At 49.5% G+C, this 19,604-nt stretch overlaps 1 protein-coding gene across 6 annotated transcripts in view; it reads left to right on the forward strand.

Moving 5' to 3' along the window:
- KIFC3 (kinesin family member C3) overlaps positions 1-18,594 on the forward strand; it is a 37,039-nt gene extending 18,445 nt beyond the window's left edge. For 3 of the 6 annotated variants that reach the window (XM_087728852.1, XM_087728851.1, XM_087728856.1), the window contains 12 exons: positions 333-480; positions 659-789; positions 954-1,065; positions 3,620-3,801; positions 4,384-4,488; positions 8,110-8,240; positions 8,820-8,943; positions 10,107-10,236; positions 11,861-12,090; positions 14,245-14,379; positions 15,708-15,840; positions 18,424-18,594. In XM_087728852.1, the coding sequence (XP_087584978.1) occupies positions 333-480; positions 659-789; positions 954-1,065; positions 3,620-3,801; positions 4,384-4,488; positions 8,110-8,240; positions 8,820-8,943; positions 10,107-10,236; positions 11,861-12,090; positions 14,245-14,379; positions 15,708-15,840; positions 18,424-18,449 (1,587 nt within the window). In that variant the 3' untranslated portion in view covers positions 18,450-18,594. Of the gene's footprint in view, positions 1-332; positions 481-658; positions 790-953; positions 1,066-3,619; positions 3,802-4,383; positions 4,489-8,109; positions 8,241-8,819; positions 8,944-10,106; positions 10,237-11,860; positions 12,091-14,244; positions 14,380-15,707; positions 15,841-16,742; positions 16,776-18,423 lie in introns of all 6 variants that reach the window. The other 3 variants (XM_087728855.1, XM_087728853.1, XM_087728854.1) reach the window with 3 other exon arrangements.
- The last annotated feature ends 1,010 nt before the right edge of the window (positions 18,595-19,604 follow it).

Genomic DNA, 19,604 nt, shown 5'->3' on the forward strand with positions numbered 1-19,604 from the left:
GCATCGTAAGTTGAGGACTTCCTGCAGGGACCATTTTATCCCTGGGCGGCAGCCATCTAATGCTGCAGATGAAATATCACTGCTTAGTTCATTGCGTTGCTCCTCCACAGAGATGATCAGGCGATCTTCATTGGCAAAGAGGAGAAGAAAGTGGAGGGAGAACCCAGGAGGGGGTTGCTCCTCTGCCCTCCCTCCCTACAGCCTGGTGAGGCAGAGCAATCGCCCAATAAAAGCCCTACCTGGAGATGCCCCTCCTCCCTTCCCCTAAGTGGCAAAAGGGGCTCCCCAAGTCCTGCTCAAGGGGAGAACTTCAAGGGCCCGTCTTCCTCCAGGTGACGATGTACGAATCCGAGCTGGAGCAGTCCCGGGAGCAGATGCTGGAGGAGATGCAGAACATGGAGGAGGACAAGAACCGAGCCATCGAGGAAGCTTTTGCTCAAGCACAACTAGAAATGAAAGCAGTTCATGAAAATCTGGCAGGTGCGTAGCTTGGACCTGGAGGCCCGTCCTTTGCCGGCTCTGATGGGCTTTCCAAGCGGCGGCTGAGAGGCTCCTTCAGGGCCTCCCGAGTTGCCTGACTGGGGCATCAATGAAGAAGGGAGACGGCCAGGGAAAGGGAGCGTTTTCCGGGCCAGCTTTGAAATCCTTCCTTTTGCAGGTGTGCGGGCCAATCTGCTCACGCTCCAGCCGGCACTTCGTACTCTCACTAGTGACTACAACAGCTTGAAGCGCCAGGTCAAAGAGTTCCCTGTCCTGCTACAAGAGGCTATGCAGAGCGCCAGGGCTGAGGTGAGCTCGTCCTCCCTCCTCCTCCTCCTCCTCCTCCTCCTCCTCCTCCTCCTCCTCTTTCACACCCTGGGGAGAGCAGCTCATCTTCCTAGAAAGCCAAAGGGGCCTGGGAAAGGCTGGGCCACACAGAAACCCCTGCTGATGCAGCTTCTCTTTCTCCCAAGATTGGGCAAGCCATTGAAGAAGTGAGCAGCACCAACCTGGAGCTGCTGAGAAAATACCGAAAGGAGCTGCAACTCCGGAAGAAATGTCACAACGAGCTGGTGCGATTGAAAGGTTTGCTGCTGCTCCTCCTCCTCCCTTGCATGCGTTGGGTGCGAAGGGGGCCCAGGAGGGGTGTTGGTGATGGGTCTTGAGTTGTTGGCCAAAGTTTCTGAAGTGGGGTGGCGGGCTTGACTGACATAGTGCAGGCACATTTTGGGCCCCAAGGACTTGACTTGCACCTGGTGAAGGGGCTGCCTGAGGGATTTCCAGAGTTGAGAAGCCTCTCACTTGACTGAGGGAAGCAGCCATTAAGAAAGATCCTCCTGGGAATTCCTCAGGCAGATCTCTTGGGTTGAGAATGGGAGCCAGGAAAACTCTCTTCCACTTGTTTCACTCTGTTTTGAGTCCAGAATTGGAGGAAGTTTACAGTGAACCTTTGACCTTGTAGCAGGGAGAAAGCAGAACTACTTGATTTATCCTTTTCATTTCTCTTTATGCAAAAGAAACAAAAATAGTCTATCCTACTAAAAGCCCAGAACTCTTCTGTGGGAGACAGAATAGGAATGCAGGTCAAAATGGGCAAGAAAATGGTAAGGCAACACCTGTCCACTCTAGGTGTCTATGGAGGTTCTCAACCATCCAGGTAATGGTGGTGTCAAAAGTGCTTTTCCAAAAGACAACTGGACTTTCTTTTTTCCCCCTTGAAAATGTTTCGCTTCTCATCCAAGGAGAGAACATCTGGGTTAGAACTGCAGAAGCTGCTTGGATGTGAAGCGAAACGTTTTCAAACAAAAGCCAAGAAAGGTGCTTAGAAAAGCATCTTGGGGATTGTCCACCCTAGATGAGTTCAGATCACCAGGACTTGATGCAGGACATCCCAGGGTTTTGAAGAAACTGGCAGACATAATCTCGGAACCACTGAACATAATTTTTCAAAAATTCTAGAGCATCGGGGACCTAACAGAGGATGGGAAAAGGGCTGAGGTGTTCTAATCTATAAAAGGGGGGAAAGTGGACAGAGGAAACTAGAGACCAATCAGCTTGACATCAACATTGGGAAGATCTTGGGAAAAATAATCAATGATCACTTTTGTGTCTCTTCGCCAATGAAAAAGACATAAAAGCCATCATGGGTTTATCAAAAACAGATCAGGCCAGAGAAAACTTATGTTCGATAAACTAAATTAGTGGAGAAGAAAAATGCTGTGACAAAGTTTACCTAGACATTTGACAAAACCTACTTTTTAGTAAGAGAAAAATGTGGGGTAGATTCCATCACTACCAAATGGATTCATAGCTGGCTGACCAACCATACTCAACATGTAGTCCTCAATGGAACATGGAGGGAAGTATTCAGTAGGGTACCTCAAGGTTCTGTCTTAGGCCAGTGTTCTTCAACATCTTCATAAATAATCTAGATGACGGGACAGAAGGGGAATACATCAGATTTGTATACAACATCAGATTGGGGATGACGAGCTAACACTTTAGAAGCAGGGATGTCAAACTCGTGTCGTCACATGACGTATCACAAACTTTTCCCCCTTTGCTAAACCAGGTGTGGGCGTGGCCAGCGCATGATGCATCCGGCCTGTAGGCCCCGAGTTTGACACCCCTGCTTTAGATGATACGCTCAGGATTCAGAACCTTGGTAGATTTGCGCATTGGGCCCTATCCCAACAAAATGCAGTTCAATTACAAGAAAAGTAACCTCCTTCACAGGCAAGAAAAGGCAAATGCACAGGTATACAGCAGAAAAGGTGGCACCTGATCAACAGTAGCTATTAGGAGAGAGATCTTGGTATCCTAGTAGACAACCAGTTAAGTATGAGCCATCAGTGTGCTGCTACTGTCCAAAGGTCTAATGCAGCCCTAGGTTACATCCACAAAGGGATAGTTTCAAGATCATATGAAGTGATGGTACCACTTTATACAGTGCTGATGAGACCATACATGGGATACTACATCCAGTTCTGGTCACCACGATACCAAAATATGTTGAGACACTAGAAAGAGTCCCAAAGAGGAACCACAAAGATGAGGGGGCTAAACCATAGGATGAACAACCGAGGACTCTGGGTATGGCTGGTTTAATGAAGTAAAGCAGTGGTTTCCAACCTTGGCAACTTTAAGACCTGTGGACTTCAACTCCCTCTGGAGTTGCCACAGTTGGAGACCACTGAAGTAAAGGACGAGAGGTGACATGATAGCAGATATCTTCCAATATCTGAGAGGCTGTCACAAAGAAGAGGGAGTCAACTTATTCTCTAAAGCACCACAAGGCAGAACTAGAACTAATGGGCGAAAGATTATTAAAGAGAGATCCAACCTAGGAATAGGGAGAAATTTCCTGACAATGAGAACAATTAATCAGTGGAATGGCTTGCCTCAGAAGTTTCTGAGTGCTCCACCACTGGAGGTTTTCAAAAATTGGCTGGACAGTCATTTGTCCAGAATGGTACAAGATATCCTGCCATGGGCAAGCGGGTTGGACTAGAACACCTCCAAGGCCCCTTCCAATTTTATAGTTCTGTGAACTTTCGGTTTTGTTCACTGCAGCAGCCTAATTTGGGGACAGTGTTGGATTGTCTCTGTTACCGTTAAACAGTCTCATTTCCTGTTAAAGGCAACATCCGTGTGTTTGGCCGTGTTAGGCCAATACAAGCAGAGGATGGTGAAGGGCCAGAAGCTGTGGGTGCAGTGACCTTTGACCCGGAAGATGATGCCATCCTACATCTGATGCACAAAGGGAAGCTGGTATCTTTTGAACTGGACAAAGTTTTCCGTCCAGAAGCAACACAAGAAGACGTAAGTGAGGATCTTCTGTCTTAGAGAATCAGGAAGGGGTGGGGGGTTCCTTAACTGTAAGAGCCAGTTGGTCTAGTGGTTAAAGCACTAAGACCAAAAATGAGGAGATGGTCAATTCTGGCCTTGGACAGAAAAGCCACGTCAGTGCTTTTGGGCAAGTTATTCTCCTTCAGCTCAACCCAGCTGACGGGGTTCTTGTTGAGGGGAAAATGGGAGAAGGAAGGAGTATTAGGTATCTTTGCCACTTTGAGTCATTTATAAAAGAAATAAAGAAATCTAGTAAATACAAATAACTGGGGGTTTCTGTGCTCCTGTTTTCTGACAGACCATTCCTGTAATACAGTGCTGCTCAACCTTGGCCCACCTGAAGATGTGTGGACTTCAAGTCCCAGAATTCCCCAGCCAGCTCTGCTGGCTGGAGGATTCTGGGAGTTGAAATCCACGCATCTTCAGGTGACCAAGGTTGAGAAACACTGCTGCAATATCTCTTTTGTCTGCATCAAGAAGCTCTGAGTTAAAAGGACAGTTCATGTGAATGGACTTCCGGAGCATTTCTGAATCTTTCTGTCTTGTTCCCCAAAGGTCTTCCGAGACGTTCAGGCGCTGATCACATCGTGCATTGACGGTTACAACGTTTGTATTTTTGCCTATGGACAAACTGGGGCTGGCAAGACGTACACCATGGAGGTGAGCCGCTTTCCTTTCCTTGTGTTCTGACTTAGACTTCCTGATATAGTAAAAAGCACACAATTAGTTCCAAAAACCCTCTTTTTATTTCAAAGGCTGTGAATTATATTCATTCACAGCTGGTAATGAGTCCCAAATAGTAGTAAAGAGTCCTACAGTAGGCTGCCAAAGTCCTTCGGGATAAGGCTGATAAGCACCCACCTTTATCTTCTTTGAAAACGCTGCCAAAGACTTAATGGGCAATTAGCTTGCAAGGCTACACAGAACAAAGAGTCCAAACGGAGTTTCAGAAGGTAAACTGACCAGCATGAACCAAGTTGCTTCCTGCAAAGCCTGATGTGCCTTTGCTCCCCCTTTATGTCCTATGGGAGGGGCCAATCACCTCCAAGCCTTACTCCTGAGTCATCCCTTTGGTCTTAACTGTTTTGTCTCCTGGCAGCTCTGCGCATGCGCGCACTGGGAACAGGGGGATCCTGTTCCTCTGCCTCACTCATGTCTGACTCTGGAGGCTCTGGTGGTAGAACATAACTCCCAGATGGCCCTGGCCCTCTCTCTGCCTCCGACACAGAGCCCACGTCCGAGCCTTCCCCAGACTCCAGGACTGCCTCATGTTCCTCCCCAACTTCCTCACTGTCCGATTCTGCTGCCAGCTCCGCAGGCTGCCGGAGAACCACAACACCTTGATCTTCTGCCAGGCCTGCTGCAGACCAGCCGGGCCGGTTTCAGAGAGCCAGGAAAAACGCTACCAAGGAGAGTCGGGATGGAAACTATCATTGCTGACCTGCCAATATCCAGTTCCATCACAGTCCTTTCCTGCGATTTAATTTCTGTTCCCTGATCATCCTGCCGAGGTGGCGCAGTGGTTAAATGCAGCACTGCAGGCTACTTCAGCAGTTCGGCTGTTCAAATCCCACTAGGCTCAAGGTTGACTCAGCCTTCCATCCTTCCGAGGTGGGTAAAATGAGGACCCAGATTGTTGTTGGGGGCAATATGCTGACTCTGTAAACCGCTTAGAGAGGGCTGAAAGCCCTATGAAGCGGTATATAAGTCTAACTATTGCTATTGCTATTATTGCCTTCCTCTGAACTCATTCTAGTTCAACTGAATCCTATTTTTAAAAATGTATCCAGAATTGGAGATGTTACCATTGATGGAATTACACCAGTGCTGCATAAGATGGAACTTTTACTGCATACAATTTGGAAAATCCTTTTCTGTTGACTCAAGCTAAAATTGCATATTTGCAAAAAAAAAAAATTTTGCAGTCACAATACCCCGTTGACCCATCCTCAGTTTCTAAACTGTTAAGCCACGTATCCCCCTTCTGTACCTCTCCATTTAATTTTTGGGACCATAAGCGAAGGATTTTGCATTGTTGTGTCTTATAGTTCAGTCCCATTTTCTCTAGTGTATCAAGAGAGACTTCAATTGGTTTTCTGTCTTCTAGAAGGTTAGCTGTCCCATCCAGTGTTGCCTGCAAATTCAGTAAATCGGCTCTCCTTGACTTCACCCAAGTCATGAATGAAAAATGGAGAGTAGAGAAATTTGTCTTCTTGTATTGTGTCATCCACTTGTCCCTCCTTCCAAGCCATTGAACGGCTCTACTTGAGCGCAGGCTTCCAATCACTCTATATCCATGTAATTGCCAAGTGGTCTAGCCCAGAGTTTGCTGGCTTGTCAATCTGATGGCCGGGGGCTCTGTGTCCAGGGCGCCACTGAAACCCCAAATGTCCACCATGAACCCACCAGTGAGCCTTCTAGGCGTGTTGCTTATCTACAGTCAATCTTGTTTAGGAAACAAATGATAACATTGATGAAGGCAAAAATCAACATCACAAAAGTGCATGTAGTGCATATAAAACTAAGGGGACAATCATGCCCAGAAAAGCTAACGGTGGTTTTAGTGTTGAGAGAGAAGTAGAAGAATGAGAGGTCCCTGGGGCTGAGCTCCATTGCATTCTTGCAGATGTTTCATTGCCCAAACTAGGTAACACCATCAGTGCTCTGATGACAAGTACATTTAAGGCCTGGGAGACCTTAGTAGTTAGTTTCCAGACATATTTCCCCATTCCAGTGGCAATGGGGCAGAACGATTGATTGATTGATTGATTCATTCATTCATTCATTCATTTTATATAGACTCCTATGAAGGACTACTAGAATAAAGTGGCAGATGCCCAGGAAGGAGGGAGCACATTCCAAGGACTAGACTAGACAAGAGGCAGCTGGGGCTGCAATTAGGGGAAGAGATTTAGGACAGCCACTCCCTGGAATCTCTCAGGGTATCTCTGTTGGGGTGAGAGTAATAAGGGTTAATTTTGGCCAGAGTCTGTCTATTGGTGTGAGTAAATAAAGACTTAATTTTGGATTGTGTTACATCATTCTTGGACAGGGCCTGGCACTGCTTATTTCACTTTCATGACTTGGCTTGCAATCAAAACATAAGCAGTACCAAAGACCCCCAAAATAAAAGAACAATACACAATACAAAACGTTAAAACAATTAAAAACCACACAATGCAGTCACTGGGAGAGCACAGTCATTCAAGCACAGCCATTGGAGGGGCTCTCCACCATTTTCTGATCCTGGGCCAGATGGCCAGGTCAGCCCTTCAGGTCCTGGGTGGAAAGCTACGGTACCTCGGAGGCAGCAGTTAAGTCTGAACACCAGCCAGAGGAGAAAGAGCAGCGCCATAGCCTGTGTGGTTGTCTTAGCATCCCTGAGCTGGCAAGCGCATTCACTCCTACCACAAAGAAGGAGAGTCTTAAACCCTCAGTGTAACGGAGCACTTGCTCGGGATGTGAGGAAGAATGAAACGAATAATTTTCACAAAGCTTTTACATTACTTTGGTTGCAGTAAATTTTATCCATTATTTTGGGGTGATGCTTGGATGAGAAGCTTGTCTAAAGTAACCTGAGATCTGTTAAACCAAGATTAACCACACATTTATGGAAATTGTAAAATAATTGACTTGGCCTTTTTTGAACTGTTCCAAGTTCAAAAGCACTCAAACCAATTTCCAGGAAGGGTGGTGGCAAAAAGAATTGTATTAAGAAATTGGAATTATTCCAGATGTCAGGAAGGAATGGTTCTTGCAATGTGTGAGCTCTGTGTTTTGGGAAAGGCAATATTTCCTACTAATCAAAGAATGGAACAATGTGTGTTGCTATGGCAGAGATTCTGGGATATCTTGCAATGGTTTTTTTCATTGTTCATCTTACAATAGCAAATTCATTGGTGAACCATTGGTGACTAGAGATGAGCATTAAATATAAGATTCTTGTCTTTTTCTTCTCAGTTTGTACTTTTAATTGCTTTTATTTTTTTCTTCAATAAACATATTTTTTAACAAATGAAAGGATGGGGGCTTGACCTCCACCAGACCTTCGACCTTGGGCGAGTCACGAGTTTCTTTCTGGGGTGCTTTCCCCCTCTAGGACTTGGAAAAGAGAGCAGGGATGGAGATGGCAGGCCACGAGAATGCCAAGGTCCTTTTTTTCAGGGCCCCCCTCAGGCTGCCCCTTGGGGGTATCTCTAGAATGGCCCCTTCCATTTTCTTCTCTCTTGGAATTCCTTCACTTTTAACACCAACACGAGGCGTCTCTGCCTTTCTCATCAGGGTAGCCCGGAAAACCCCGGGATCAACCAGCGGGCCCTGCAGCTTCTCTTCTCCGAGGTGCAGTCCAAAGCCCCCGACTGGAATTACAGCATCACTGTCAGCGTGGCTGAAATCTATAATGAGGCGCTCAGGTAAGGGCAGGGAACCAGCCTCTCCAGCAGGTGGAGGATCCTTGGACAGGGCTGGGAAGAGGGGCTTCGGTGGGTGGAGGGTAGCCCCTGCCTGCATTGGTTGGAGCCACAGTCACTTTTTGCACGGTGTGAGGGGGCTTCGGAGTTGCGCTTGGTTATCTTCCAAAGCAACCCATCCCCAATCACCTAGCTCTCTCTCTCTCTCTCTCTGTCTCTCTCTGTCTCTCTCTCTGTCTCTCTCTCTCTGTCTCTCTCTGGACGAAGGGAACAGTGCACAAAGCTGCCTCAGGCCAGAGAAGCCACACTTGATTGTGGTTTGTCTGACTTTATTTGGGTTAGAAAGTAAAGTTTTTGGCCTGAACTGAGAGCCTTAATTCTGGGTTTTCCAGCGAAATGGCAACTTTCCCAAAGCACTGAATGGGGTTTGAGGCTGCACACTTTAAAAAAGGAGGCCGGTTCTTCTCTTTCCTTTTGCACCTTAATGACAGGAAGTTGCTTCCGTCTTTGCATTTTGGCCGTTTGGCCCCTCTTCCCTTTCTCCCGGGACGGAGGCCTCCTGCATGACTGTCTCCCTTTCAGAGACCTGCTTGGAAAGGAGCCGCAGGAGAAGCTGGAGATCAGACTCTGCCCAGATGGCAGCGGGCAGCTTTATGTTCCAGGCTTGACCGAGTTCCCTGTCCACAGCGTGGAAGACATCAACCAGGTTAGCGGGGCAGGAGGGGCTTCCTGGTGTGCTCTGTGAGGGGAAGTCCGTTCTCTTCCTGAAGCACTTCCTGAGATGGAGTGTTAGCTGGAGTTTGGGCAAGTCAGAGGGCCGAAGCTGAGGTTTCCCCACTCTGAGCTGCCGGCGCTTCCAGAATGCCTCAGCCAGTTTGCTTGGGATTTTAACAGCCGCCAATTCTGTGTTTAGCCCTTGAGTGGGGGGGTCCCCCGTGGAGTGGAGCTCGGGTAAGAACAGCTAAAAAGAGGCAGAGACCTCCAGGGAGCTCAGCCCTTCTACCAGACTGGGATGAGAGCAGGAGGATCCGAAGCTGAACATGGCAGATCCAGCTTATTCTCTCTTCCTCCCAAAGCTGCTCCCAACTGAGAAAACGAAATTCTCAGACCATTAATCCCATCAGTCAGATCCGTTGCAGGGAAAAGGTGTGACAGAATCTTGGATGCTGCATAGATGCTCTACCTGTTAGGGCAGGGCCTCTTCTGACCCAGCTCCCCAAATACGACAGACCCTCTGAAGTGGACTCAAAAGATTCCTTTATTAGGAGCGCCAGCAGCCCGGGCAAAAGTTTCTCTCTCACCGCAGGCTAACAAGTCCGTCTGGCAGGGGAATGAAAAGTTGTCTGCCACATCTATTCATCTCCGCCTTCTGCCTTTATCCCCAGAGCTAGGGTGGGACTTTACTAGCAGTGGTGGCTCTTCCATTCCAAGGACCAGTCCATAGATTTCCACTGCTCTCCTCTCCTCTGCCTTCTGTGCATCCGCATGTCAGGCACTGGACCCAGCTGTTCCTCCTCTTCCTCATCAGCCACCTCCAGACCTGGGGGCTGTTGACTCTCAGTCTGAGGGCTGATGGACGGCCCAGGCTCCATCTCTTGCTCCCTCTGCCAGCTCCACTCCCTCTTCCTCCTTGGAGCTCTGAGGTTGCCCTGATGCCGACCCCTGACTCCCACGCCTCCTCCTCTGATTCAGCTGCTGGAGGGGCTGGCAGCCGACAAGCCACAGCAGCCTCCTTCATGCCTCTGATCCTCTTACTAACACCCCTTGATGGAGGGAAGAAGTGGCTATGCAGGATTTTGCTAGCGTCTTTCTTTTGCAAACGTTTCCAGGCTCAGGGAATTCCATTGCAGTTCCTCCACTTTTCTCCAGGTCTTTGAGTTTGGTCACATCAACCGAGCAACGGAGTGCACCTACCTGAACGAACACAGCTCCAGATCTCATGCCCTCGTCATGATCACAGTGCGGGGGACTGAATGCAGCACAGGAATAAAAACTACAGGTTGGTATGGATTCCTCCTCTGATTCCAGAATGAATATCAGACCATTAGCCAGGGGGACAGACGGGGGACGGACGGGGGACGGGCAGATCCTGGTTGGGGCTCCTGCAGTAGCCGGCTGTATGCTGAAAAACAGATGGCATTCACACTCCTGGGTGCCTGTCCTTTTGCAGTCACAGAGCAATGGACAATTGCATCTCTTTCATTTTTGGTAAGACTAACTTTGCCACTGAAGGTTTTTCAGGAGAGACTGGGCAGCCAATGGTCAGAAATGGAATAGGGTAGTCATGGCGAACCTTTTTCGCCTTGGATGGCAAAAGTACATGCGTGAGCGCTATCGCGTGCACTTAAAAGCCCACCCCATAATTTAATGCCCCACTGTGCCCCCTGCACATGTGTGCGTGACACCCCCCCCCCCTTGCCTTGAACGCATGCACACGGCTTTCTTGGAGCCTGGGGAGGGCGAAAACGGCCTCCCCCACCCCCCTGGAGGCCTGTTTTCTGACTTCCGGTGGACCCAGTCAGTTCGTTTTTCACCCTCTCCAGGCTCCTGGAAAGCCTTTGGAAAGGTCCCAACACACAAACTGGAAATTTGGGAATGGACTTCCAGGTTGCCCGTTGGGTTATTTTTCTCCCTCCGGAGGGTGAAAAACAGCCCAATGACAAACCAGAAGTCAGTTCCTGAACTTCTGGTTTGTGCCTTGGGTGCTTTTTGCCCTCCAGAGACTTAAGGAAAGCCTCCGGAGGGTGAAAAACGCCCCAAAATCAGCTGGCCAGCGCACACATGCACCCTGGAGCTGACAGGGCAATGGCTTGCTTGCCCTCAGAAATGGCTCCGCATGAAACCGGTGGCATTTTTTAAATATTTCCATGTTGTATGCCTGGGAGGGATGGTTGAAGAACCACATTACAAAATCCCCAAAAATGCAGAGGGAAAGAATAATTGCATTCTAAAACTTGCATTACTTCTTTAGATGTTCAAATTAAGATTGTTTCCCATGTACATGCAACTGAATTTGTGTCTCTGGGTGGCAGTGGAGAGAGTTTATCAAGTAAGAACATCGATCCATCTTGTGGGCCATGAAGTGCAGTGGTTAAAATGCAGGTTAGCTCATTGCTCACTGCCAGGAGTTCTATTCTCGCTGGCTTAAGGTTGACTCAGCCTTCCGTCCTTCTGAAGTTGGTAAAACGAGGACCCAGATTCTTGGAGGCAACAGGCTGACTCTGTAAACTGCTCAAAGAAGGCTGTAAAGTCTTAAGTGCTGTTGCTGTTGCGTGATATTGTTAAGATTGATTTCGGTGGGTCCATTTGGTGAGTTAGTGGGCATCTGCAGCCAGAGCAAAGTCCTGGGGCCACCCAGCCTGTTCTGAAAGGTCCATTTCAAAAGGATCAGTTCATGTCTCTGATGCCTATTCCATGGAGATGGAAGGGGGGGAGGGCAGAAGGATGAACCAGGGCTTTGCCACAGCCGCCACCTCCCTGCTCGTCAGTTGGTCTGCCCTCTCCTCTGCCCAAAAGAGTACGGCCAGGTTTCCAGCCTTTGCTAGCTTGGTCTCCCATGGAGGCCATAGTGAAAAGAAAGAAGCTTTGGGCAACGGCTTCAGTGTCTGCCTTCTCCTCCGCAGGGAAGCTGAATTTAGTAGACCTGGCAGGATCTGAGCGTGTGGGAAGATCCGGTGCAGAAGGGAGCAGGTTGCGTGAGGCTCAATACATCAACAAGTCGCTTTCGGCTTTGGGAGATGTGATCTATGCGCTGCGTTCCCGCCAGTCCCATGTTCCGTTTCGCAACTCCAAGCTGACCTATCTCCTCCAGGATTCCCTCAGTGGTGAAAGCAAGACCCTCATGATGGTCCAGGTGAGCATCTTTAGAGAAAGGGGGACTTGGGTTTTTCATTTTTCAGATGACCTAGGCACAAAATGCAGGCTCCTGATTTTGCATCCCACGCGCCTGCTTTGATGGTTATGTCAGACGATGTGTCGGAGTCCTGTACATCAGTGGTTGATGTGGCTCCTTTGCTTTTATATCGGGTGGTTTCCCCCCCCCCCCATGCCTGCCTGCCTTGCTCTTGGCAATCACCCAGCCCTCCTTTGAAAAAGGCAACTGAAGCCCCCTCCCAGAGTTCAGAGCCCGTGTTCCATTGTGTGCATTGGGTGGGGTGTGGGCCACAAAGCACAAAAGGGGGGCGGGACTACAGGAACACCAAAACTGGTTTTCTGAACTTGGATCTTCATTTATCCAAAGCGGCATTCCAAAAGTTGCTCCCAAAGTGAGATGGGAAGCATATAAATATAATAAATAAGTAAAAGCTCACAGTAACTCCCAAGTCTCCAAAAAAATATCTCAGAAGAAAGCTTAAAGGGGGGGGCCCCCTCCCACCCTCAGGATAATTAGTGGAGAATAAAATGTTGCTCCTCGATGGGTGAGTCCCACACAAGCTCTTCTCTTGCACGCTCTTGCAGTGGCTACTCGATGCCCCGCTCTGGTTTGCTCAGGGGGGCCCAAAGGGAACTCAGAGGGGGGCTGAGGGTGCCTGGTTACAGGTTTGGAAAATGCTCAGGGCTGGTTGTGGTTTACCACACCGACAGATCCAAGCTGGCGGTGGCTCTAATGGATCCCAAAAGTGGGATTGGAACTCTGTCCAGACGTTGCCCCAGAAGGGTCTTTGGTGGAGACTGGAGGGTGGGGAAGACCCAGGCCAAGCCCCATGGGGGAGGAGGAGTGAATGTGTCCTTCCCTAATCAGACAAGTGATCTGGCCGTTTCAGAGAGTTCTTCCCTCTTCACAATCCATTCCTCTCTTGTGAGTATTTCTGTAGTTGTCCATCTTCCTGCGTAGTGTAGCCTCACTGCAATTACAATTTATTTCTATTTAGAGGTCACCCATCTTGTCTTCAACGCGATGCTGGGAGTCCTTGGGTTAAACCGGGAAAGAGGATCGGGATTTCTGTGGCTGAATGATGTCTTAATGTGTGGTGTCGTGTGGCCATGTTGCTTAGTGACAGCAATCCCTCATTGCTGTCGCTAAGTGAAAATGGCAGGTTTTTATGTTAGAATTTCTTTGCAACTTCCTGCTGACTTTCAACAACCAAAGTTGGTCAGGAAGCTGGCAGGAGATTGTGGGGTCCAGGCCAGCCAGCAGGTGAGGGAGGGAGGGAGGGAGGGAGGGGTGCACAGTGACCAGAGAGGCACAGCAGCAGCAGCTATGTGGCAGGACTGGGGAGGGGGGAGGCTGTTGCCTGGTTGGAGAGGGAAAGGGTGTGAGGCTTGACAAGGGTGTGTGGGTGACAGGGACGCACAGTGGGATCATGGGGGGAGGAGTGGGGGCAATGAGGTGGTTTTAGCTGGTGTGTGAATGGTGGGGTGCTGCCAGCACCTGAGGGGGGCCCAGGGTGAGTGCAGTGAGGCTTGGGAGGACGAGGGAGACGGTTCCCAGCAGTTTCTGCAGCTTCCCTGCTGGTTTCCCCATTGACTTTGCTTGTGGGAAGCAAAGAAGGAAGACCACAAATTGTGATCACAACTTTCTACGTTTCTAGTAACAGCAGGACATCATTTTACATTTCTCTTGAATTGTAAGACGACGCCCATTCAAGTCATCTAAACTTCCTGCCTCCCCACAGATGCACCTGTAATTGTATCCAAAATTCCCAGCCTATTTTATCAGGCATTCTTTAACTTGATCTTCTTCCACTTCAAATCTCAACTGTAGTTTAGGCCTTTTAGCAATTAACGTGATCTTCATGGGTTGGCAATTCCCTTCCAGATTCTGTTGGGGTTTGGTTTCCTTCTCTCACCTGGTGCTTCCTGAGCAGCTCCTGAATTGGAGTCCCTCCAGCAGCCCCTCTTGGCCTGGAGACTGAGCCAAGACCACAGGAAGGCCAGCTGCCTGGCCACAAGATCTCCTCTGCCCGGCTCTTTGAGGGGGGGGGGGGCACAGAGGCAGCCTTCTCTTCCGTAGGGGCCACTTGGGGGTTCTGGGCTGTGGGTGCCCATTCCTCCTCTCTTTCCACAGGTTTCTCCGGTGGAGAAGAATACGAGTGAGACACTCTGCTCCCTCAAGTTTGCTGAGAGAGTTCGCTCCGTGGAACTGGGCCCTGGCACTCGGAAGGCAGAAATGGGCTCCTGGACCAGCCAAGAGCACTTAGAGGTACTGGAATTTCCTGCCTGCTGGGTCCCCCCCCCCAATATGGCAGATCTCTTCCTTGGAAGATGCTGTCCCCAACTCTAACCCCCCATTGCCCTCAGAGTTCCTGGAGCCTGGGGGTCTCGCAGATGGGCGCTTGGGTCCAGCCATCCTGGGTTGCCCCTTTAGCCTTTCCCAGGATGGTGAGGGGTCTCCATGTCCTCATTGCACCAGGACCCTCACAGGGCAAGCGTAACAGCCAGGATGGGTTTTCGGAGGCAGCCTCCGTGCGCCTGGGGTCCTGGTGGCAGGTGGACGAGGGCCCCAGCCTCACTCCTCCCCTGGGAGACACTCCAGGGAAACTGCAGCCTGCCTGCTTCTGCCATTGGACCCTTGCAAAACTTGAAGCCCTATTCAAGGTGGGGATGCGAGCTTCTGACTCCCCCCTCCCCTTCAGCTCTAGGACTGACCAGGGCAGTTTTGAAGATTTTGGGTGATGCACCTCCTAGAGAGATGGCGAAACGTGCTAAGTCTAAAGGTGCAGCTGGGTGATGAATCCTCCTCAAGGTGGCCACAGCTCAAGTCCCATCTGTTGGGGATCTTATGGCTCTTGGCTAGAGTGGCCTGGGGAGGGGGGGGGCCGAAACAGAGCCCTGAATGGAGAGCACTTTCGCCTGGCCTTACAGCTGTCCCTTGGCCAGTTGGGCCACAGGAATCTCTCTTTGGCCCTGAATACCCAAACTTCCAGGAGCAAAGAGGTTGAACTTTAGGAGCACATTTTTTTGGACAAAGACTGTAAAATAAGATTGGAAACAGGAGTGCAAAACGTTTACAATTGAAAGGCTCCTCTTAAGACTCCCCAAAGGTACAGCCAAAAAAAAAAAAAAGGCCAGCTTTGCTCAGGGCTCCAGAAGGTTCTGTGCAGCCAGCTGGAGAAGGCCTGGAAAAGTTGCCCACTGCCATTTTCCCAATCTCCAAAGCTTCCTCAGTTCTAGGTCACTCAGGTGTTCTCCTATGTCCCTGGGGGCATCTGTCCCGAGGGAGGGAGGGAAGGAGCATGGAGCACTTGGCCCAGAGAGCTCCCACTCTGCCTGCCGTGTTTGGGGGAGCCCAGTTGGCTCAGGGTCTCATCCAGGCTGCGATTTCTGTGTCTTCCTGGCTTGGAGGCTCCCTTTGTGGCCCCTCCCAGTCCCAGCCATGATTCACCACCCAGGGAGGGACGGAGGGAGGGCATTTCTCACCAAGTGGAGTCTGAATCTGGTGGGCAATGGAGGGTGGGTCGGTGTTGGGGGGGAGAAGAGGGGATCTTGGTTGCCTGGTCACACCTTCTGAAGGAACCTTCCTGGTAACAGCCACAGCTCTGTTTCCCTGTGGCTGCTTGTCTCCAGGTGGAGCCCCCTGCCGCCCTCCAGCCCTGCATTCGAACCCAGCCGTCCCCTCGAACGGGGCGATCGAGCTCCCTTCGGGCAAAGCCCCAGAGTACAGGTAAGAGTCCTTCCGTTGGCAGAGCTGCTTGGGCTCCTCCAAAGAGGGAATCTCCCCCAAGAGTCAGGCTGGGCCGTGGGGAGGGAGCTCGGTCTGCTTCTCTGAAGGCACCTGGGCATCTGGCAGGAGTGCCCAGCAGGGTCCTCTGGATGCCACCAAAGGTGCCAAGAGTCCGGACACCAGGTGGGCACAGGGATTTTCTTCTTTTTTTTGTTTGCATCCATGTGTGCCTAGTTGGGATGCAAATCACCCAACACTGCCCAACTGTGCTGAGGATGGGGGGCCGCCCCCCGCCTCTTTCCCAACACCCCCTTGGCAGAACAGCCCAAGGCTTTTGGGGGGCAGAGGTTGTAGGTTCCCCCCCTCCTGTCAGAGTTGTTTGAGCCTAGAAGACATCAGACGCTCAAGGCAGAAGGGGGCAAGTGACGAAGGGCTTATGCCCGGGGCGGGGGGCATTGGGTCCAGGAGGTTTGGAAGCGGCTGGAGTCCCCCATCTGTCCCAAGAAAGGGAAGAGCAGCAGAGGGCTCGATTCAGCCAAAGAGGAGCTGGGTTTGGGGAATGTTTTGAGGATGCTTGAAAGGAGTTGATGGTCATAGCCGTGTTGTGTAGTTCCACACACAAAGCGAAGGCCCTGGCAGGTGGAACGGAACAGCAGACAGCAAGGAAGCCTCTCCTGGGGTCACTTTCATTGCCACATATCATCCGTGGGGTCATGTGTGCATCTTCTTCACAAGCTTCAGTAGGAAGAGGAGTCAACTGGTCAAATGTTCATCTGGTTATGTTGTCAGCCAGGAACTTCAGGGAACTTTAACAATCACCCACACAATAGGTTAATCAAAGCAGTTTTGGCATCCATTTGCTGCTTTGTGAGACAAACTTCAGTCATTCCGTTTGATTTCAGCCTGGAATTAAGAGATGATCCGTTTGCCTCCAGGTGAGTTAGATACACGCCCGGATCACAAGATCTTACTCAGATTAACTCGATGTTAAGTTCTGCTGTGGCCAAAACGAGGAGGAAAGCAGGATGGAGGCTGCCTTTGGGTGTCTTGTTCCTAGTCTCTAGAATTAACATCAGACTGAGCCGGGACAAGCGTGAAATTTCACTTTCCTCTTGAATGTTGTTTTTTATTCCTTGTAACCAGGGGTGGGTTCCTGCCAGTTCCAACCTCTTCTATAGAAGAGGTTCCACAAATCTACAGTGCCGTTTAGAACCGGTTCCAGCTCCCTCCCCAACCCCCAACCCCACCCATCCGCACATCATCAAGATGAAAAGCGAGAGGAGGAATTCTGGGAATTGAAGTCCACAAATCTTAAAGTTGTCAAGTTTGAACACCCATGGGTTTTTTTTTTCTAAAGGGTTAGGGATGTGAGGATCTTGTAACTTGACAGCTTTAAGACTTGCACACTTCAATGCTAGAGTTTATGAGCCAACATTTTGGTTGCTAAGCAAGAGCATTAAGTGAATTTCACATTTTACAAGTTGGCCACGCCCACCCAGTCACATGGCTGGAAAGCACTCCCACAAAGCAGGCCACACCTACAGAAGATATTCTAAAAAAATTTGAAACCCATCCCTTGCAACCCAATTGAAGATTGGAAGTAATTGCGTAATGCAGGCTGGAGCTCTGTCTGCCTGCTTACAATCCAAAACCAGACTGGAACAGGGCCAACTATTAGGTGTGGGCAATTTTTGCAGTATTCTCTTGGAAGCCTCTCCTGGTCATGTTCCCTCGGCCACCTTGTGGTGCCTGGCTTCTTGCCTCTCAGTCTGATCTAATTCTGCAGTCCCTCTTCTTGTTTCCCAACAAAGGAAAACGCTACAGAAGACAATGGCAGCAAAAATAAATGGAGGGGGCTAGAAACCGATGTCCTTTGCAGATTGAAATAGACTAGATACAAACAAATGCATTTTTGCTTTTTACAAAAGTAAAAAATGGGCTAATTTGTCCTGCTTTGCTCCCTTGTGCTGAAATGCTTTTGCACCTGGCTCACCAAGTGGCTTTCTTCAGATTTGTCCTTTGTTGGGTCGTGGAAGTGCTGCCTGCTCCCCCCTCCCCTGATCACAGCCTCTCTTGCCCCTTGGAGGCTCTCAGCTGCAGATGCAAAAACAGCTTCGTTGTCTGAAATGCTTCCTGTGCAGCAATAACAGATGTGATATTGAAGGGACGATTTGTACTGAATGAACCAAACTGACTTTAATTCTAGTGGGTTTTGGAACATAGTGCTTGGCAGTTTTCAAATATCCAGAGGAATAAGAAATAAAGTGTAGATTTGATTTTGCTCAGAGGAGACAAAACAAATAGAACTGCTTCATCCATTGGCCTTCATGGGCATAGCCCATGAAGAATAATTATAATTAAAGAAGCCTGCATGGAACTCCCAAGTCTAAAGAGAACATCATTGAGGGGGACTGTTCGTTCTACGGAAGTTCTGCACAGGGAAAGTTTTGGGTGCCGCCTGCAGGAGCTGCCTAGCGCGGGTGCCTGCAGCAAAACGCTTGGCATGTTGGCAAGCAGCAGTTCCTCAGTGTCTGTTCAGTGGGATCCTCTGCCAGGTTTCATTTCTCTCTCTGTTTGTTTTAGGGAAACCGAGGCCAGTTCCTCTATGAAAGCTGGTTGTTGTCAGGAAAGGCTCTTTTCAAAGAGGACTTTGGGGAACCACACTGGCTTTTCTAAAAATGCACCTGGACTGGGACTACAGCACAGATGCCCAGGGCTTTGGGCTGACCAGCCCTGTCCACTGCTGGCAGTGGAGCCGGGGGCTTGGAACTATACAGACTTCAGGAGAGGATCCCTTCCTGACTGACAGAGTTTTAACACATTTCTTTTGAAAGAGAGCAGAGGCGGTGAACACAAACTTTGCTTTTATGTACCCGTTCCCTTTCATTTTTATTTGAATAAAAATGTTGCACCCAGTCAGAATTCTTGGAAATCCAGAAACTTATTGCTAGTATTTTATTTTATTATTTTATGTCTGTCATCTCAATCTTACATGGTACCGAAGGGCAATATGAAAACTATGATTGAAATGCAGTCAGGCAGAGCCGGAGGAGTTCTGAGTTATCCTTCATCTCAGACACTATTAACTCTTGGCAGGGCCTAAAGATACAGTTAATCCCAGAGGGCTCCCTTAACGAACATTCGAAGTTACGCGATCAGTGCGTTTCCAAACAAGGCCCAAAACTACTATTCTTGCAGCACCATGGCAGTGGTTCGCTCTTACGACCGCAGAAGTTCTCCAACATTTGTCTTGCATGTTGCTGGCTGAAATGGAGCTTCTGATATCCAGAAGCTCCATTTCTGTCTGCAAAAGTCCAGGGGAGGCCCGTGAAGGGCCGAACGGAGCAGGTGAGGCTGGAGAGGAGATTGCTTTCTAAATCTTCACAAGGTAAGTGACCCGGCGTGGCAGGTTGCGGGAGGGGGGAGCAATTGGGCCAGCATGAGGTATTTCAGTGGGTGGGGAGGCCTTGAGTGGTTTTAGGCAGGTGACCTGTACCATTGGTAGCCCCCCCCCCCCCATGGCCTTCCCCACTCTGAAATTCCTTGTGTGCACTTAACGAGCCTCACATTCAATTAGCAAATGTGTGGCCGAAAGGAGAGAATGATCATGTTCAAGGTACGAGATTCACTACCACAAATCCTTGAGTTATGAATGGAGTGGGCAGACTCCGTTACATTCGTAACTCGAAGACTCCCTGTATTTCTCTTTCCAGACTTTTAAAAAATCCTTCATGGAGTTAAGTGTTGGACAGGTTGCTAAGCTG

This window comes from Thamnophis sirtalis, unplaced genomic scaffold (assembly GCF_051295495.1).
Source record: "Thamnophis sirtalis isolate CommonGarterSnake01/CBP01778 unplaced genomic scaffold, rThaSir2_p1.2 scaffold_14, whole genome shotgun sequence".
Taxonomy (NCBI): Eukaryota; Metazoa; Chordata; class Lepidosauria; order Squamata; family Natricidae; genus Thamnophis; species Thamnophis sirtalis.